This window comes from Psammomys obesus, unplaced genomic scaffold (assembly GCF_907164565.1).
Source record: "Psammomys obesus unplaced genomic scaffold, mPsaObe1.curated_primary_1811, whole genome shotgun sequence".
NCBI classification, from domain to species: Eukaryota; Metazoa; Chordata; class Mammalia; order Rodentia; family Muridae; genus Psammomys; species Psammomys obesus.
In genome coordinates this window covers 9,471,157-9,493,317 of record NW_026596256.1, presented here as the reverse complement: position 1 = coordinate 9,493,317, position 22,161 = coordinate 9,471,157, and the positions used below count along the sequence as shown (strand labels likewise).

Genomic DNA, 22,161 nt, shown 5'->3' with positions numbered 1-22,161 from the left:
TGTGTGTGTGTGTGTGTGTGTGTGTGTGTGTGTGTGTGTGTGTGTGTTTTAACAGGTTATTAATTCAAGGGGTTAGGGAAGAGGGCCTGTTTGTTTCTGGGAGGGGTTGGCAAACAGGGCAAACATGATCAAAACATGTAACATGAAATCAGTCTGAGAGAACTTATTTTTCCTGTTTGTTTGTTTTTTTTTTTAATTGAAAACAGGTTAGGAGCTTGATACAGAGGGCCTCTGAAAGGCTCTGCCCTGCAGACTATCAAAGCAGATGCTGAGACTTATGGCCAAGTCTCAGAGTGCATGGAATGTTATGAAAGAAGTGAGAAATAGAAGATTTGGAGAGGACAGGAACTCCACAAGGAAAGCAACAGAACCGAAAAATCTGAGCACAAGGGTCTTTCCTGAGACTGATGCTCCAACCAAGGACCATGCATGGAGATAACCTAGAACCCCTGCACAGATGTAGCCCATGGCAGTTCAGTGTCCAAGTCGATTCCATAGTAATGGGAACAGAGACTGTCTCTGACATGAACTGATTGGCCTGTTCTTTGATCACCTCCCCCTGGAGAGGAGCAGCTTTACCAGGCCACAGAGGAAGACAATGCAGCCACTCCTGTTGAGATCTGATAGACTAGGATTAGAAGGAAGGAGAGGAAGACCTCCCCCATCAGTGGACTTGGGGAGTGACATGGGTGAAGAAGGGGAAGAGAAGGTGGGATTGGGAGGGGAGGAGGGAAGGGTTACTGGGGGGGGTACAAAGTAAGTAAAGTGTAATTGATAAAAATTAAAATAAAAATTGTAAAAAAAAGAATAGATTATCTCATCCGATACATCTCAATCATTTTTCCTCCCTCTACCTGTCCCAGCTACCCCCCACCAATCTCCTCTTTTCCCAGATCCACTCACCCTCCATTTCCCTTCAGAAAAGAGTAACCTCCAGAGGCAACAGCCAAACAGGAAAAGACAAGATACATCAACACACAGTAAAAGCCTCCATATTGTAGCTGGACAAGGCAACCCAACAGTGGGAAAACAGTCCCAAGATTAGGCGAGTTTGCTCCCACTGTTCGGAGCACCACAAAACCACAAGCTAATAGCTGTAACATACACATAGAGGACTTGGTGCAGACCCTTGCAGATCCCATGCTTGCCTCTTCAGCAGATACCTGTTTTTGTTTTTGTTTTTTAAAGATGACATACACTAATAGCTATTATACTTTTTAAAAAGGGAGAGAATCCTCCTCAGCAGGATTTAGATGAGATAAGGAAGCTTCAATGAGCTCTACAGACATCCCATTCTTACGTTCTGCAACAGAATTTCATACAAGCTAAGTACTGTTAGGTGTGGAGAAGGTTTCCCCTGAGAACCACCTTAATTTGGTTACTGGTGCCATGGTGAGAAATCATGGTGGAGTACAGGATGGATATGAGATACATACTAAAGGTATAGAAAAACTAGTTAAGGCAAATACAGTAGAAAATTTACCAAATCCAAAACCAGTAGACGTTTACTATCCACAATATACATGGCTAATAGAACACTTACTATCGTATTTTATCATATTGTTAAAATGCTAATACAGAACAAAAATTTTAAATGTGAAAGTGTGAAATTGCTTACAAAATGGAACTTATCAAATTTTCATCTAATCAAAAACCTATGTAATGTAAGAAACAACCTATATAAAAAACTATATTTGTAAGAAGCCTACAAATAATTTTAATATTTAATAATTTTGAAACAGTAAAAAGAGCCATAAAATGAATAAAACCTAAGTACTAAAGATATTTATCAAATTATCCCATAAACTAGCTAATATTCAACAAATATACCTATAAAATAACAAGGACAATGACAACATCATTCTACAAAATCAGTATTTCCCTAAGCTAGATGAGGGCAGAACAAGGGAAATAATAGACCATTTTCCAAGGTAAACACAGGCCTAACAATCCTTAATAACCAAACCAAATTGAACAACACTTGAAAAGATAATATAACAGAATCAAGTTATCATTATTCTAACAGTGCAAGAATGGTTCAACAGATGCAAATTTGTAAATAAATGTTTATATGAAAATATAATCAAGGACAAAAATCCCAGTCGTTATAAAAGATTCAGAAGACTCATAACCAAACCCTCGGCAGAGTGCAAGGAATCATATGAAAGAAGGGGAGTTTGATGTGGAAAGGATAGGAGCTCCACAAGGACCAAACATATCTGGGCACAGGGTCTTTTCTGAGATGAACACTCAACCAAAGACCATGAGAGGATAAAACCTAGAACCTCTGCTGGGATGTGACCCGTGATAGCTCAGTAATCAATTGGTTTCCCATAGTAAGGGGAACAAGGACTATTTCTAACAGGAACTCAATGACTGGCTCTTTGACCTCCCCACCTCCCAAGGGAGGAGCAGTACTGTTAGGCCACAGAGGAGGACTTTGCAGCCAGTCCTGAAAATACCTGACAAAACGGAGTCATATGAAAGGGGAGGAGGTCCTCCCCTACCAGTGGACTCGGAAAGGGGCAGGGAGGAGATGAGGGAGGGAGGGTGGGATTGGGGAGGGAATGAGGGATACAGCTGGGATACAGAATTAACAAAATGTAACTAATGAGAAAAATAAAATTAAAAAAAATGTTTCTTACAAATCCACCATTCCTTCATGATTAAACAAAATTTTAAAAGTAGGTAAAACAGACTACATTTGAGAAATACAGAGACTATACATAAGACACCAATATCCAACAGTAAACTCTGTGGAAATAACACTGAAATGATAAAACAGAGGTATCTGCTCTCTCCACATTTCTTCAAATAACTGAAATTTATATCTGGAGCAGTAAGAAAGGAATGGAATGATAAGGCAAAAACTGGAAAGGCAAAAAAATCAAATTTTCCATGTTCTGAGATGATATAGTTAAGTGTGTAGAAGTAGTATCGAAAAATCCATAAGTGCTCCATCAAAGGCTCTTAAATCTCATATATATTCTCACCAGAACAAGATGAAATAAAGTTAAGCATTGTTCTCTACATCCTTGGTCAAATTTCAATAACTGGTCAGTCCCACATGGACAGTCACATTGTACTGCTGGTACATATCATATCCTGCTTCCTTTGCCACGGTGATGGCATGCCTCCATGGTTTAACTGGAAAATTTTCCCTCAGACATTCTCCTTTCAAATGAAATTCATATGAGCTCTTTCAAAGCACCTTCCCTATAGTTTTAAGAGTTCAAGTTTTTCCACTAATCTCTTTAGTAACCATAGTTACTTTGTTTCAACTGTCCCTGTCCTCAGCTTAACTCACCAACTTGGGTGTTTTTCATATATGCTGCCTTGCTTTATGCTCCCTTTCATTGTAAATATGATAAATAAAACAAGCAGTAACTCTGCCAAAGCCTAGTTGATATGCTGTCTTAATATTATCTTTGCCAAACAAATTAATCCATACTTTTTAATTCAGCCTCGCTCAAATTTTAAGACACAGGCAGAGAGTAGCTGGATACTTTGAGAGTACTAACACAAATTGGTTCTAATCTGATTCCAAGGGAAGTATTCTTTACAGAAATGCTGTGAGCTTAGCCCTCTTTGTCCTCACGTTATTTAGCACATTTATCTTCCTAACTCTCCTTATTACTGTCTGCTAATCACTGTTTGTGTCATGCTATAGCTTCTCTAGTCCACATTCCTTCTATACAGCAGTTACAGAAACAAGAACTGCATAGTTAGGTAGTCATGACAACGATCTAACTTCTCAGTGCCATTTTTAAATGTATATATTAGTTACTTCTGTTGTTTCTGTAGCAAAATTCCTGACAAAAAAAAAAAAAGAATGGGAAAGGATTTATTGTAGCTTACAGTTGGATGGAAAAAAAATCCATCATGGTGAGGAGATATAGCAAGTTGATTTGTATCAGTGAGACCAAGTGGCTGTTGCTTGCAGAACAGGGAAGCAGAGATGTGGGCCAAAGCAAAGGGATCTATAAAACAACAGCGGTACAATAGTACCGTCCTTTCTCCCTTTCTCCAGCAAGACTCCAGCTCCGTAAGATCACACAACCGTCTCTTCTAAATTTTTAAATTGAAATTATCAGTAAAGGATATATTATTTTATACTGTTATAACAGTACAAGATAATTTGAACACAGGGAACTTCCCAGAGACTCATAACTCCAACCAAGGACTATTTGTGGAGATGACCTGGAACCCCTGCACAGGTGTAGCCCATGGCAGTTCAGTGTCCAAGTGGGTTCCATAGTAATGGGAAGAGGGACTGCCTCTGACATAATCTGATTGGCCTGCTCGTTGATCACTTCCCCCTGAGGGGGGAGCAGCCTTACCAGGCCACAGTAGAGGACAATGCAGCCACTTTTGATGAGAACTGATAGACTAAGATCAGAAAGAAGGAGAGGAGGACCTCCCCTATCAGTGGACTTGGGGAGTGGCATGCATGCAGAAAGGGGAGGGAGGGTGGGATCGGCAGGGGAGGAGGGAGGGGCTCATGGGGTGATACAAAATGAATAAAGTGTAATTAATAAAAAAATAAAAGATTTAATTAAAAAAAAGAAAAAGAAAAAAAGAAAAAAAAACAGTATATATCCTGTTAACAGGTAGATAAAAATCAACAGTCAGCCTGTTGCAACCAATGGACAAAGATTATTTTAACAAATGTCTTCAGAATACATACACATTCATCTTAAACTACTTTGACAATTCCAAAGATGACCCATTTTAAGGGCAATAAACAAGCCTCAATTAATTTCTAAAAGCTACATTTGTGTATTAGCTAATAACAAAAATTTTCACTGGAAATCATTCTACATAATATTTTCTAGGAAATACCAACTTCTTAAAGCATTTTAAAATTTTTAATTAAAACCTTTATTATTTTTTTAAATAATTTATTCACTTTGTATCCCAGCTGTAGCCCCCTCCCTCATCTCCTTCTGGTCTCACCCTTCCATTCTCTTCCACCTCTATGTTCCTCCCCTAATCCACTGATAAGGGATTATCAGTGGATTATTCTCCCCTACTATCTGACCCTAGTCTATCAGGTCTCATCAGGATTGTCTGGACCCTCTTTCTCTGTGGCCTAGTGAGGCAACCTCCCCAAGAGGAGTTGATCTAAGAGCAGGCAACCAAGTTCATAACTGGGACTACCACTGCTCGCTTTACTAGAGAACCCCCATTGAGATTGAGCCTCCCATCACCTAAGTCTGAGCATGGGCTCTAGGTCCAACAGAGGATTAATATACAGAATATATAAAGAACTCAAGAAGTTAAATACTAACTAACCAAGTAATCCAATTAAAATTGGAGTACAGAGCTAAACAGGGAATCCTCAACTGAGGAAAATCGAATGGCACAGAAGCAGTTAAAGAAATGCTCAAAGTCAATCAGATTATGTCAGAGGCAGTCACTCTTCCCATTACTATATAACCCACTTGTTCATATGTCTATGAACAAGACAATATTTTAGAGATATTTCAGACATTAAAGTAATAACAATCATGAATGTTCCTTATTAGAGGCCATAGCTAGTGCATTAGTAGGGAAAGAAAAAGACAAAAAGAATGAAAACTTTCTAGTCATTAAAGATATGGTTGAGCATAAAGTTCTAGAAAACTTAGAATATTAAGTGGACTTATTCAGGATATGAGAGTTTGTGGCTCATATAAATATCTGCTATAATTTTATGTGCTATCAATAAACATCTGAAAACCATTTAAATTATTTTTAAAAAGTAATTGTGGACTAAATTCAAAGGGAGAGTTGCATTATTTACTCTTTAGAATTTTAATATTGTTGATGAATTAAAGAGGCCCTACTAAAAAATGGAATCAGGAGTGATTTACCTGCAAGTTTCAATATCAACACAATGGTAATCACCCCAGAGTCCACAGACCCAGTGCAAGCCTAATAAAAATACTATTGTGCTTTTTGTGTTAGAGATTAATTAAGAAGGTTCTCTGTAGTGTTTTAATGCCTGATAAACACAGTTCTACAACCAAATTTTACAAGAGATAATGAAAGGTGAAATGAAAGTAGTATTGAAATGAGCGTAGGCTTGTAGATTAATTTAACAGTACATACATAATCCCAATGAGTCCTGTTATGATCGGTTCCACACGTGTGTCATTGTAATTCTGTGGGAACAAACGCTCTTTTCCAAGGAATGACACCAGACAAACAGATCAATGGATGCAGTATCTACTCCCCACCAGAGAGCCAAAAATGTCATACCTGTTGTGTGACCGCTGCAGCCAGCGTGCCCCCAGAACTGTCGCCTGAAATAGCAATCCGGGTAGGATCTACTCCGTATTTTCTAAGAATTCTATCCTGAAGAAAAAACTTGACTGCTGTGACACCATCTTCAAATTGTGCAGGGAAGTGATGTTGAGGAGCCAGCCTGTAACTTGGAAACAGAGAGTGTATGTGGGCAACAAGGACTCAGACATCTAACACACGCAGTTTAACACCAAGTCTTACTGTTCAGTTTTTAAAACCTGATCTAACATTTTCTTCTAATGTTTAATTCAAATTAAAGTCAATAAAAAGTAATTTGAAACATGTAATTAAGTCAATGCTGATGTTTTGCCTGAAGGTGGTGGATTGCTATAAACCCCTTAGTTTTGTAAGGAAAATTTTATTTCAAGTGAATTTTGTACTTGAAATATTCTATATCTTTCTCCATTTTCTTAATAGAACTGAATATTTAAACATCATGTTTGCTTTGTGTTCTTCAGAATTTCAATATTTGTAAATATCTATATTTAATGTAAATACTCATGATAGTCATCCATTTGTATAATATTAACTGACTTAGAAAATCCTAAAGGATAAGTTAGACCTAATTATGTACTCAAAAGATGTTACTATCAAACACAGTAAACTTAGAACAAAGTATGAATTAGATGAAATGACTGGCAGACATAAACCTCTACCATTGTTTTACATTTTGATTTCATTTATTTTAAGTTACTAAAAATTAAAAGGAGAATGTTCCACTGGGCACAGTGGCACATGCCTGTAATTTCACCACTTGGAGAGGCAGAGACAGGCAGATTGCTGTGAGTTCAAGGCCAGCCTGCTCTAAAAAGCAAGTCCAGGACAGCAAAGGCTAAAATACTTTCTCAAAAAAGAAAAAAAAGAAGACTTTTCTAGTATCATAATCTAGTCATTAACATATAAAGATATTGTGGGTACTATTAGCATAATAAACATGTTAGAGGCTACTTTCTTCAGACGGTTATCCATATTCACTTATTATACCAAGACTTCCACAGTTTTGATAGTGTCGACATATAAGACTAAAAATATTGGATTAAAAATTCCTAATTACAAATTTGTTATTATGAACTACGGAGAAAATGTAATAAAATTTCCTCTTAAGAATAATGAATTTCAGGGTCAAACTCAGATTCAGAAATCTAGAATATATTAATTTGAGTAAGAAAACAATGGGCTATTCTAAAGAAACTCCAGTATGCATGTTCCAAATGAAATCAGGGTGTAAAATCACTTTGTTTTGAGAATATGTGTCCAAGATTTCAACTGGCCCCAGCCTTCATTACCTGTAACACTGTGTATCACTGATTCTCAACCTGTGAGTCATGACTGCTAAAGATCAGCCACTTTTGATGAGAACTGATAGACTAAGATCAGAAAGAAGAGAAGAACCTCCCCTATCAGTGGACTTGGGGAGTGGCATGCATGCAGAAAGGGGAGGGGGGGATCGGCAGGGGCTTATGGGGGGGATACAAAATGAATAAAGTGTAATTAATAAAAAATTAAAAAAAAGATCATCAGAAAACAGAGATAGTTACATTATGATTCATAACAGTAGCGAAATTACATTTATGAGGTAGCAACAAACATTATTTTATGGTTGGGGGACCTCCACAACATGAGGAACTGTATTAAAAGACTGCAGCATTAGGAAGATTAATACTGTTCTAAATAATGATTAGTTACTAAACATTCTATCCCAAGCCTAAATATGACCAAATATCTTAAGCATGCAATGATTAAATTTTCCTTTCTCTATGACTATGTAATACTGGACACAATTGGACCATATAGGATCTAAGCAATAGGATTTCACAAGATAGTCAAGTTAGGGTGTAATTCAAAGTTATTTTTAAGAAGAATAGTTGGGATCCTGGACTCCTCTACAGAGTAGTCTATGTAGAAATTGTGACATATATAGCAACTTTTTAAATTTATATTTCAGGCATAGATTTTTTTTGGATCTTGAACCTATAGGCATAAAAGGCAAAATCATATTAGTCAAAGAAAATTAACTCTTACTCCATTCCTACAACAACAGCATCAAGTTTATTTGCAGTCCATCTATTCAGGAAATCAAAAGCCGTCTGCTCTGAAATGAAAAGAAAAAGGTAAAAATACTCCCTGTAATTAAACAGTGACAAAACTAATGATAGATATTTATATGAAAAAGTTTTTTCACACTGTCAGACAGGAATCTTTATTTCCTCCCCCTGTTTCCATGCAGAGGACATTAAACCATTGTAACATTCTGCAACCTCTCTTCACAAATGCAGAGGTAGCTTGGTAAATTGGTGTTTTAAAGAGGAAAAGTAGAGCTCCTATCCTTTCCATATCATACTAACTTCCCTTCTTTCATATGATTCCCTGCCCTCTGCCGAGGGTTTGGTTATGAGTCTTAGTGTCTGCTTTGAAACACTGCTAGGTAGAGTCTTTCAGATGCCTTTTGTGGTAGACTCCTGTCATAAGTTCAATGCACATCCCATTTGTCTTTCTAAATGAGGATTAATCACCTTCGCCTGTGTCCACTTTCTTGATTATCTTCTTTAGGTGTGTAGATTTCATTATGTTTATCATATCTTGTAGGTCTATATAAGCGAGTATATACCAAGTTTGTCTTTCTCCTTCTGGGATACTTCACTCAGAATGATCTTTTCTAGATCCCCTTTCCAAGTCTAGGTCCTCCCCTTTCATTTGACCCTGTTTTATCAGGTACCTTCAGTGCTGGCTGCAAAGTCCTCCTCTGTAGCCTAACAGACTGCTCCTCCCCTGGGGGGAGGGGGTCAAACAGCCTGCCCTTGAGATCCTGATAGAAATAGTCCTTGTTCTCCTTACTTTGGAAAACTACTTGGTTACTGAGCTACCACGGGCCACATCCGAGCCGAAGTTCTAGGTTATATCCATAGATGGTCCTTGGTTGAGTGTCAGTCTCAGAAAAGACCCTGTGCCCGGATATATTTGGTCCTTGTAGAGCTCCTATCCTTGAGGGAGCGGGATACAGCTGGGACACAGAGTTAACAAAATGTAACTAAAAAGAAAAATAAAATTTAAAAAAATAAATAAAAAAAAAGAGGAAAAGTAGGATCGGCACTTTTTAGGTTTATCTTGCCATCTTCTATTAGCCACACAGTGACCCTTCTTCGTATCTCATTGTGGACTGGCATGTACTATCCTCTGCTCTCTGCTGTTTCAATCTGGACGTTTTAGACAGTAGAGGAAGTTAATTGGTTTTCCTGCAGTTACCACAGCTAAGTCTGTAATCCAAGACTACCCAACATGAACTCTCAAAGTCTTCATTAGAAATGACCGTGTTGACAGTCATCTACATCAGCAGGTCTCAACCTGTGGGTAACTTAGCAAACCTCTATCTCCAAAAATATTTATATTATGATTTATAACTATAGGAAAATTACAGTTATGAAATAGTAATGAAAATAATTTTATTGTTGGGAGCCACCACAACATGAAGAACTGTATTAAAGTATCACAGCATTAGGAAGGTTGAGAACTGATGGTCTACATGAACTCTGAACATAATCTTTCATAAGATGGGTCATAAATTCAGAAAGAAGGACTAGATCTCTCTCTTCACATACATATGTGTATGAGTATGTATATGTAAGTAGATGATTCATGGTTAGACACTCAGAGATATTGGTTGTATAAGATAAAAACATATTGAATAAAAGCTCTGCTTTAAAGAATATGTCCCATTATACGATGCTTCAATAATTATGACATTAACAAAAATTCTAAAGAATGGCAACTAAGTTTTTAAAAATCACATAGCCAAGAAGGATCACATGTACTCAGGTGAGAGTGAGAACATCACGCCCCCACCCACAACCCCAACACCAAACAAGCATGGACAAAGATGTTACTTTATCTCAACATGAAAGTGTAAGTAGTATTTGGGGGAACAGCATAATATGAAAAAGCATTTTGAGACACAGAAATGAGGTAATATGAGCTCTTCAGAAAGCAAAAGCTCAGCTCATTGTGAGGCTGAAACAAAATTGTGGAAAGGAGCACTGACTGAATATAAGAACATTAAATCTAAGGTCAGGCAATAACATGGTAAGGGATAAAATGATGAGGGATTTCAATGTGTTCTATTAAGTGATATTAATGAGTGACTGAGAATAAAGAAATTATATATCTTTAAAAAAACAAACAAACATTGAAATCAAATGGATTTCTTTCTGCATCTGAGTCAAATAACCCAGAGGCAGAAAGACACAAATTATCTATAATAAATTATAAGTGGATATTAGCCATATAATATAAAATAAACATACTAAAATCTATAGCCCTAAAGAAGATAGGCAACAAGGTGAACTCTAGAGAAGATGCTTAATCCTCATTCAGAAGGGCAAACAGGATAGACATCAGAACTAGAAGACAAGGAACAGGACAGAAGCCTTCCACAGAGGACCGCTGAAGGACTCTACCCACTAGGGTATTAAAGGAGATACTGAGTCTCATAGCCAAAGTTTGGGCAGAGTGCCGGAATCCTTATGGAAACAGTGGGAGATAGACATGGAGGGGACAGGAACTCCACAAGGAGACCAACAGAGCCAAATTACCTGGGTCCAGAGGGACCTGAAGAGACTGATACTCCTATTAAGGACTATGCATGGAGAGGACTTAGATCCCCTGTTCAAAGGAAGCCCATTGGCTGCTCAGTTTCCAAGTGGGTTCCCTAGTAAGGGGTACAGCGGCTGTCTCTGACATGAACTCAGTGGCTGGCTCTCTGATCACACACTGCCAAGGGTTCAGCCTTGCCAGGGCACAGAGGATGATAATGCAGCTAGCCTTGATGAGAACTGGTAATCTAGGGTCAGATAGAAGGGGAGGAGATCCTACCATATTAGGGGACTAAGGAAAAAGCATAGAGGGAGAAGAGGAAGTGTGGGTGGGACTGGGAGGAGGTAAGAGAGGAGACTGTAGAGGGGATACAAAGTGAATAAATTGTAATGAAAAAATATATTAATAAAATTAAATTAAAAACAATTTTTAAATTTAAAATTAAAAAACAATCATCCAATAAAGATGTATGCAAACGAAAGAAAAAAAAAAGATGAGATGGGTGAGGAAATACTGATAAAATAAAATAATATGTCAAAAGTCGTGTAACATCTCTGAAAGGTAGAAAGACTACTGTCAAAAGGGAAAATATGCCTTCTCCTGGGAGTGCTGGAAAGAAGAGTGCAGGATTGGCATGTTGGAAGCAAAATTTACAGAAAAGGATTCAGGTAAGAAGGGAGGATTCAAAATTTGAAAGCTCCCATAGTAATGAGAAGAGGGACTGCCTCTGACATAAACTAATCGGCCTGCTCTTTGATCACCTCCCCCTGAGGGGGAGCAGCCTTACCAGGCCACAGAAGATGACAATGCAGCCACTCCTGATGAGACCTAATTGACTAAGATCAGAAGGAAGGAGAGGAGGACCTCCCTATCAGTGGACTTGGGGAGGGGCATTTGTGAAGAAGGGGGAGGGAAGATGGAATTAGGAGGGGAGGAGGGTGGGGTTTATGGGGGGGGGTAAAAAGTGAACAAAGCATAATTAATAAAAGTTAAAAAAAATTTGAAAGCTCCTTTCCCAGTTTGTAAGCTGTTGTTTTGTTCTGATGACAGTGTCTTTTGCTTTACAGAAGCTTTTCATTTTCATGAGGTCCCATTTATTGATTATTGCTCTTAGAGCCTGTGCTGTTGGTGTTCTATTCAGTAAGTTGTCTCCTGTGCCAGTGAGTTCTAGGCTCTTCCCCACTTTTTCTTCTAACTGATTTAGTGTATCTGGTATTATGTTAAGGTCTTTGATCCCTTGGACTTTAATTTTGTGCAGGGTGATGAATATTGATCTATTTTGCATTTTCTTCATGTAGACATCCAGTTTGGACCAGCACCATTTGTTGAAGATGCTGTCTTTTTTCCATTGAGTTTTGGCTTCTTTGTCAAAAGAAGGTGTGTGGTTAGGTGTGTGGATTTATTTCTACGTCTTCAGTTTGGTTCCATTGATCCGCCTTTTTTTTTCTATGCCAATACCATGCAGTTTTTATTACTATTGCTATTACTATTGTAATACAGCTTGAGATTGGAGATGGAGATACCTCCAGATAATCTGTTGTTGTCCAGGATCGTTTTGGAAATTCTGTTTTTTGTTGTTGTTGTTGTTTTCTCCATTTGAAGTTGAGAATCTTTCTTTCAAGGTCTGTAAGAATTGTGTTGATATTTTGATGAGAATTGCATTGAATCTGTAGATTGCTTTTGGCAGAATGGCCATTTTCACTATGTTAATCCTACCTATCCATGAGTACAGGAGATAATTCCATCTTCTGATATCTTTTTCAATTTCTTTCTTCAGAGACTTGAAGTTTTTATCAAACAGGTCTTTCACTTGCTTGTTAAAGTCACCCCAAGGTACTTTATGTTACTAGTGTCTATTGTAGAGGCTGTTGTTTCCCTGATTTGTTTCTCAGCCCTTTTTTCTTTGGTATACAGGAGGGATTCTGATTTTTTTTGAGTTAATTTTGTATCCAGCCACTTTGCTGAGGAAGAGGGCCTTGGGTAAGATGATTAATCCTCACTTAGAAAAACAAATGAGATGGACTTTGGAAGTAGGAGAAAACAAGTAACAGGACAGGAGCATACCACAGAGGGCCTCTGAAAGACTCTACCTAGCAGTGTATCAAAGCAGATGCTGAGACCCATAACCAAACCTTGGGCAGAGTGCAGGGAATCATATGAAAGAAGGGGGGATTAGTATGACCTGGAGAGGACAGGAGATCAACAAGGACCAAATATATCTGGGCACATGGGTCTTTAATGAGACTGTATCTCCAACCAAGGACAATGTATGGATATAAGCTATAACCTCTGCTTGGGTGTAGCCCATGGTAGCTCAGTATTCAAGTGGGTACCCTAGTAAGGGGAACAGGGACTTTCTCTGACATGAACTCAATGGCTGGCTCTTTGATCTTCCCCACACCCCTGAAAAAGGAAAAGCCTTGCTAGGCCACAGAGAAGAACATTGCAGCCAGCCCTGAAGATACCTGATAAGCTAGGGTCAGATGGAAGGGGAAGAGGACCTCCCCTATCAGTGGACTTGGAAAGGGTCAGAGAGGAGATGGGTGAGGAAGGGTGGAATTGAGAGGGAATGAGGGAGTGGGAGACAGCTGGGATACAGTTAATAAACTGTAATTAATATTAAAAAATAAAGACAAAATTTGAAAGCATATTATCCCCCAAGTCCTCTATTTTCTCTGAAATAGTATTAAATGTGGTCTCTAGAAGTCTAGAACAGTCACAGTGTTCTTCAGTGGCAAAGAGAGAGGTAGCCTGACAGGGTTTCCTTGCCCACCACAAAGTATTAACTACTAGAAACAAAACACAACCATGGGAAGCCAGACAATTAGCATCAGCGTCAATCACAGCCTAACTGGAGGTCCTTTCTACAAGTTAACAGTCCTGATAGCAGAATCTCATAATCTATTTAATCTAAACTCTAAACCACCAGACTTATGAAAATCACTGTCCTGGAAAGGGAAATCAGCAATCCTTGTCACACTTGGTGCTCTAGAGTTCATCTATAAAGCATTATTTTTAAAGTCTTTGGATGAGAAAACAAGACTTGTAATGCTTTCCTAACTGACAGATGTAGAGTACCTCCTTCCTTATTTATTATTTTCACATTCCACAACACAGTCATAATTCTTGTTCCTAAATTGCTGTCATTCAGTGTCTTTACATTTATCGGGATGATAATTAATACCAAAAGCAGTCTGTGCAGTTGAGTTTTAAGGCAGTGGCCATAAAATAAAAGTGTTTTTTTTTTTTTGTTTGTTTTTTGTTTTTTGTTTTTGTTTTTTTTTTTTTTTTTCTAAGACCATAGAACTGAATTTGCACCTCGGCACGAGAAACTTACATAGTTTGTATTTTGCTTTTTACTTTAACTTCTGTAAAGAATAAAATAAATATAATAAAGGGTCCTTCTTACCCCACAGCCCTAGTATTTGTCTTGCAGTTTATCTGGAGTCACTTCCTCCCTTCTATACTCTATAAACCTTGAATAACTTAAATAAATAAAAAAAACATTTGGAATGTAAAAGCAGCACTGTTCTTTAAGATTTGTGCTAAACATGGAGCAGGGATTGACCCAAATATTTGTTTTTAATACACTGAATTCTGTTGCCATTCTTGACCTGCAAGAAAGCATACTCAGTTTTCTCTACTATATTAAAAAAAAAAAAACCTCACAATGTTTTTATAATTGAGGAATCTATGGGCTATTCAAAGAAAACATGAGGTTAATAACAAAATATATACTATTCTAAAAATTTTATTATTCCATTTATTTGCTTGTTTTAATAGTTTACTAACAATAATGGCTTTCCATACATTAGTATGATCTATTATAGAATTTTCCAAAGTTTTTACAAAAGTTAATTTTTTTTATATTTTTACTTCTATCAGCTTTATTTGCCCCTCATATTTTTTACATGAGACAAGCATAGAATCTGAACTTCAAGAATAAGACCTGTTATTATAAAGCCTTATTTTGTGTTCCCCTCTTAGAATCAAGTTGAACAACTTCTAAGCTTTAACACTTTACTAATGTTCTTATTAACAAATTACAAACTCTCTCATATAGCAAGAGCATCTGCATCCTGTCAGTATCACAGCTGCTGAAAGTATGCTGAAGTCAAGGAGAACATTGTAGCAATTGGTTTGTGCATGTCTTTTTTATATGGTTTCCCTCACATGAAAGATGAGAACACTACCTGAGGTAAGAGAGTGGGCTGGGGCTCATTTGCGAGGATGCTCCCTCAGCCTGCAGAAAGCCCTGAGTTTGAACCCCAGCAGTCCTAGGGCCAGTTGTGAGACAAATGCCTACAATTCCAGCTCTCAAGAGGTATATGTAGACCATGGCAACTCAGTGTCTTAGCGGGTTCCCTAATAATAGAAACAGGAACTGTCTCTGACATGAACTCAGTGGCTGGCTCTTTGACCCCCCCCTCCAAAGACATGAGCCTTACCAGGCCACAGAGGAAGACAATGCAGCCAGTCCTAATGAGACCTGATAGACTAGAATCAGATGTATGGAGAGGAGGACCTCCCCTATCACTGGACTGGTAGAGGAGCATGGGTGGAGAAGAGGGAAAGAGTGTGGGATTGGGAGAGGAAGAGGGAGGGAGCTACAGATGGGACACAAAGTGAATAAACTGTAATTAATAAAAATAAAAATAAAATGTGTCTTTTAAAAAGAGATATATGATCACATATCTGCTAAGTAAAGAGTTCTAGGGCAGATTGAGATAGAGTTTGTATCTCAAAAACAAAGAACAAACTTCGATCATTACAAAGCAAGACTTGTAGTGATAATCGCTATGAGAGAACTCATGAAAGACATCTGTATCTACCAGTGTATTGGGTATGTAATGTGTACACCCCTATCAAGTATGTCCATATAAGCATATGTAAATATTCCAAGACTTGTATATCACCAACTTGCAACTAGTTATCCTTTATCCTTATGTAATAAACTTACTGAAACTTCCGAAACAAAATCCTCCACCATGAAAATAGATCACAGCCCGTCTTGGGGCTTCTGACTTTCTCTTGGGTAAGTACAAGCGCACAGGGATGTCCACAAAGGCCGTATCAGTTACTGTGATGTGTTCGTCTGAATGTGGTGGTATATAATCCAAACTGATTATCATGGAAATAAATTCTTCATATCTCATAACTCCTATATTTTCAAGACACAGGGCCTATAAAAGTAAAACAAGATAACTCAACTTTAGATCTATAATATCAAAAAGCTGTAAAAAGAACATTTTGAAGAAAACAGAAAAAAAACAGCAAAAAGTAATCAAACAGAAGTAATGAACTGATAAAAGCAAGTCCAAATAGTATTACGGTGACCCTTCTGCCTTTGAAAATTTCATGTGTTATGGATTAAATATTATTCAGAAAAAAGTCTTTATTTATATTTTAAAGAGTTTTGTATTTATTTCATTATAAATACTTACAAAAATTCTAAGTTTTACAATCTCTCAAGTTTTGTATGTTGTCATGTTTCCCTTCTAAAGTTACTTTACTTAGTTCAATTTTTAAATATTATGGTATGCCCACATTATATATGATCTGATTTGCTTCTTTTTTTTAACCCTTATTTTTTAACCCTTATTAAGTCACTTATTTCCACCTGGCCCGTTTCTCTAAAATCCTTCTTTAATTTTACTGTAGGAAATTCCCTGGACTTCTCTGACCAAACTTATCTAGGAACTGGACAATTTACTCAATTTACTAGAGTTTCAGAGGCAACAGCACAGTAACCATTCTTAATGCATTATTACAGGGTAAGGTGCCTACAGCTTTTCTCTACACTTTGGTGAAGGAAGTGAGCTCAGAACAGCCAGACCTGTAATGTCATTGAAACATGAGCCCTGCTCACAGGAACTCACAGAGACTGGAGCAGCCTGTCCTGGGACTGCACAGGCTTGTACTGCATCCTCTGAGTTTATAGTACGGCTTCCAGTTCAGTTTTATTTTATGGGATTCATGGGTGTGCAAATGAGTGCCTCTCTGATTCTTGTGCCTTCTCTAGGGCTCTTTTTCTACTGTTTCTTTGTCTTGTCCAACTTTGATATGACCATTATTGCTTTGTATTGCTATATCTGATTTATTTTGTATACATACATAAAAAAGAATGAATAAAGGAAAACCTCAAAACTATGGTAAAAGTTACCAACTTTAGTCGCTTAAACCTGCTGGAGGAGGGAAATCGATTTTCTCCAATAGAGTAATACTGCACATACCAACCCCTCCAGGACAGGCCTCATGTTCAGACCAACATATAGGGACTCCAGCCTTTCTGTGGGATTTTATTTGGTTACTGTCGAATCTTTTTTTTTTTTTTTTTTTTTTTTTTTTTTTTTTTTTTTTTTTTTTTTGACTGTTTTGATTTTTACTTTTTGGGTGTTGTTGTATTTAGTTTCATAGCTTTGAAAGGATTTATTGGTGTGTTCAGTTTTGAGTTTATTTCCTGAGAAAACAACTGAAAGTTTGGTGCATAAGGAGGAGAAGAGGATGTGGAAGGACATGGGAGAGGAGAAGAATATTAGCAAAATATATTTAAATTTAAAATGGTCTTAAATAATACTAATATAATAAAAGCAAATATAAGGAAAGATACGAATTAATGTACTTTCTTCAATTAACTTTTTAAAAATCCATGCAATGATAATACCAATAATAAATCCATTATTGAGCTATATTAGAGTATACATGAATGAATATTTTTAGTGTGTATACAAGAGTGTAGTCAGGGGCTGGAGAGATGGCTCAGAGGTTAAGAGCACTGGTTTTTCTTCCAGAGGTCATGAGTTCGATTCCCAGCAACCACATGACGGCTCACAACCACCTAAAATGAAATCTGGTGCCTTATTCTGACGTGCAGGTGTGCATGTAAACACAACATTATATACGTAATAAATCTTAAAACAAAAAAAGAAGAGTGTAGTCCATAAAAATATTCAATAAACAGTGTCTTACTATTTAATTATTTTTTCTTTGTTTTTTGTATCTTCAATTTCAAATGTTTATTTAAACAAATTCTTAGAAACTTCCAGGGACTTAGGACTAAGCTTATTTAAAATTACTTCTTTATAAAGTACAGGGGCAATAATTTAGAAAAGTCATAGCATTATTTTTTGGTCCCCTTTTCAATTTTCAGGATGTTTAATTATATATTTTTTAGCATATTTATAAATACTCTCTTGGAATTAAAGCACATAAGGACCATTTTTAAGAACATCGCCTTTTTCTTCAGTGTGGAGAATTTATACTTCAAAATATTTAATACATAACATATGTTCAATTAATGCCATTAGCTGGATAAGTGAACAAATTTTGCCACCAGCAAAAATAGGTCCAGTTATTCTAGAACTTCATGATCACTGATCATTTCAGAAGAAAAATGAAAAAAAATTACTGAAATTAATATGATAGATAGGCCATTAATGACACGATACAGATGATGAAGTATTCCCAAATAAATACTAATTAAAATTGTCAAAATTATTTTACATAAGCAAATTGCCTGTCTGCAACCACTTGTTACAAACCAATATCCATCTAGAAATGAGGGCAGAGCAAAAGGTAAATGGTGACCTGCCAGTCAAGGTCTCCTAGAGAGTGAGGCATGGGTTTTATTTAAAATTATTCTAAACACAGGGTTTCGCACCCACCAGAGAGCAGCGCACCTGTTCTCGGGAAAATGTATTTGCATTGTCTTCCTCTCACTACCTGCTCTGGTTTTCTTTTCACATAAAACATGCCATGTCCTCTGACATAATCTGATTGGCCTGCTCGTTGATCACTTCCCCCTGAGGGGGGAGCAGCCTTACCAGGCCACAGTAGAGGACAATGCAGCCACTTTTGATGAGAACTGATAGACTAAGATCAGAAAGAAGAGGAGAACCTCCCCTATCAGTGGACTTGGGGAGTGACATGCATGCAGAAAGGGGAGGGAGGGTGGGATCGGGAGGGGAGGAGGGAGGGGCTTATGGGGGGATACAAAATGAATAAAGTGTAATTAATAAAAAATTAAAAAAAAAAAGAATGAATGGAAAAAAAAAAACATGCCATGCCCTGCTCTTTTTTGCAACTCATCATAGCGTATCTAGTTTTTTAATTCAAATATCTCCTATTAATCCTACATATAATTCTGTGATTTTTCTTCAAAAAAATTAAAACATTGTGCCATTAGTTACTTCATTGAATCCACGTTTTTGAATATATGTCATAAAATCTTGACGAATGGTATATTTCTCAGAGATGTATATAGATAACTTTCTATATACATGCTGACAGAAGTACTCATCATATGTAATGGTTACAGGTAATCATTAATTAATTTTTTCATTAATAATTCTGGAGTATGCTGTCTTCGTGAGTATAGGTACATACTTCCAATTATGAGTGCCTGCAAAACACACCTGGTGGAAGAAAGAGCTCACCCTTATATAACGCCCTGTGACCTCCACTCAAACCTTGGCATGAACATTCCCTCCAAAACACACACACTATAATTAATTGATTAATTAATTAATTGATTAAACATAATAAAACAGTTCTTGATGCTAATTAAATATAAATGAATAGATGAGCTATTAATACGAGTGCTTAAGATATATATCAACATATTCAAATAAATTTTCATTTGATGAATTTATTCTTGAAAATAAGATTTTTAAAAATAGCTTTATTTCTTTTATGTCAGCATTTTCTGGATGTAAATTGATACTCAGGCATTTTAAGACTTTACCTAAAAGTACAAGTGCAGAGATATTAATATGCATAATCTTTAATACAATCAATAAAAATAAGTAAAATTAGTATTCTTACTTTAAGATTAATTGGTATAATGGAGCATCAAGGGACTTTCTCAAGGTTATGTGGAGTTATTTTACAAAGCTTTCAAAACAGCATATGATTGCACAATAATTTTCAAGGCTGTATTATAAAGATTTTTAAACTTTTATATGTTAAAATTATTTTTTATTATCTTTGCAACTGGATTACAGAATTAATTACCAAAATATTCCAAAGAATTTATCAAAGATTTCTCAGTTTGCTAGGACAAACTTTAATTACACCTTTATTTTGTCCATTATCAATTTAGGAGCACAGGGTAATAAGAGCATATGGAGCTGAGAGAGTAACAGCATCATTTTAGAGTGTGATGTTCTCACAATGTTGCAGTTTGGATGAAAATTTGCTACCCTGAAGTCTGAATACATGTGAAATAATCAAAGCAAGACTGACGTGTGATTGCTCATGTATTCTTTCTTCAATCAAGGAATCAGAACATTTGAAAAGTGAAAGAAAGAACTGTGGAGAAGGTGGGAGAAGGACATTCTCAAGGCAGCAGCTAGAGACCGCTGAGTCACAGAACTGTGGCTCTTTCTCTTACACCCTGCACTTCTGTAACTACTTACCATCTCCTAATTCTGTTTTTTATTAAATTTTTATTTTTTACATTAATTACAGTTTATTTACTTTGTATTCCAGCTGTAGGCCCCTCTCTAAGTCTGCTGATAGGGGAGGTCCTCCTCCCCTTCCATCTGACCCTAATTTATCAGGTCTTATCATCTCCTAATTCTGCTGCCTTCGATTTTCAGCCTCTAACTATTTCAACTGTCAAAAGGTACTTCTGGAAGGCACCCATTTTGCACACAGAAGAGTACAGTTGAATCAAGGCAGTTTGGGGTCAGAGTAAAGCTACCACTCTCTCCTGTGCACTCATCTGAATATATTTTTCCTGTTCTATAAACTAACTCAGTTAGAAGACAGTGGAGAGTTGGTGGAAATATATGCGTATGCAATGAAAGCAGTGTCTAAAGTGCCACTTTCTGACTATAAGGGAACAATCATGTCAATTATATCCACTCTGTATATTAAGATAACCCAAGAATTTCAGCAATTTATAACTGTAGATAGACAACAGAAAATATAGAAATAAGAAACTAAAAAAAATCATAAAAAATGGTAATAAGAAAAGTCCTGATTTAGTTTCACACAAGTACTATTATCAATAATTCATATCTTTATAGTATAAGATAATTGTGGAACCATCGTTTTTTCAAAGAGCTCAAGTAAAAATCAAAAAACTATTCTTTTAAAAGCAATTTCTCTTAAAATTCTGCTATCAATAATATTATCATAATATTCACAAGTATTCTTTCTTAATCATTGAAAATATTATATTAGTCTTACCATAAGTGTACAAGTTTTAGCAACTGCATCCAAGGCCATTACTTTCCAGGTTTCTTCAATGTTGTCAGGTATGGGTGTATAGATGTAAGATAAAAAGCTAACACAAAGCAGCCCCAAACAGAGAGCTTTGAATCCCATAGTATTCCAGTCTCTTCACAGTGTAGAGATGAAATATTTTCATAAATACTGAATAATAAGCCACAGGATGAGCACAGACTCAGAACGCTTTCAGGTGATGCTACTGTTCTCACAAGGTGAAGCTGATTCTTAATTCAAACACTGCAATGTCAGTGCTAACTTGTTTTGCAAAAGCACAACTCTGAAGCAGATGTCGAAATTCATCAGGTCAGGTACCTATTATTAACATACAAGTAAAATTCCCTGCAGTGTTCCTTTATTCTGTGGTACTAACAACAGCACAAATAGTTTTAGAAAATCAGGGCCCAAATGCAAGCACTTAATAATTCTTGAAGTAATCTTTTATGGATGCATTATTTTATGACAGGTTTATAGAAAGTTATTTGATATTCAGTCAAAATATATGTTAACATTATTACAAAAGATTATTGCCTATGTTAACAAACCTGACTGGTGTGGACCAAGCTTTAGAATGAAAGAAATGGGTGTGAGACTTGTTCAAGTTCTATCAGGCATCAAGCTAGAACTTTAAACCTGGACCGGAATTACCAGAAAGTTCTGAAGTATTTCAGCAAACATTTTGGTTATTAGAAGATTGCATAATATGATTACTCAAATTTATGAGTCAACAAGGCTGGAATTAGCTGCTTAGTGTTAATAAAATACTGTTCCTGGGTGTGTCTGTAAGGGTGTTTCTAGGAGAGAATTATGTTTGAGTTGATAGCTTGGCTCACAGATGTGAACAGGTGTATTGGAAGCACAAATGAAAGAAAAATGTAAGGAAAGCATCATTTCACTCTTTTTTCTCTCTGAGTGTACCTGATTGTAACTCTAATCTTATCAATGTTGATGTGCTTTCACCTTATGTCCTTGTCATCCTTAATTCATGTACTTGAGAATGTTTCTACTCAGTTTCTGCTTTACATCCCCTCACTCTGAAGTTCTCAGTCTCCT

At 36.7% G+C, this 22,161-nt stretch overlaps 1 protein-coding gene across 1 annotated transcript in view; it reads right to left on the bottom strand.

Annotated features, from left to right (window-relative positions):
• Positions 1-21,207, bottom strand: part of LOC129668794 (arylacetamide deacetylase-like 2) — a 22,648-nt gene extending 1,441 nt beyond the window's left edge. The window contains exons 1-4 of the mRNA XM_055596890.1: positions 21,070-21,207; positions 15,836-16,058; positions 8,311-8,380; positions 6,244-6,415 (exon numbers count right to left, since the gene is read on the bottom strand). Coding sequence (XP_055452865.1) covers positions 6,244-6,415; positions 8,311-8,380; positions 15,836-16,058; positions 21,070-21,207 — 603 coding nt within the window. The remainder of the gene's footprint in view (positions 1-6,243; positions 6,416-8,310; positions 8,381-15,835; positions 16,059-21,069) is intronic.
• Between the last annotated feature and the right edge of the window lie 954 nt (positions 21,208-22,161).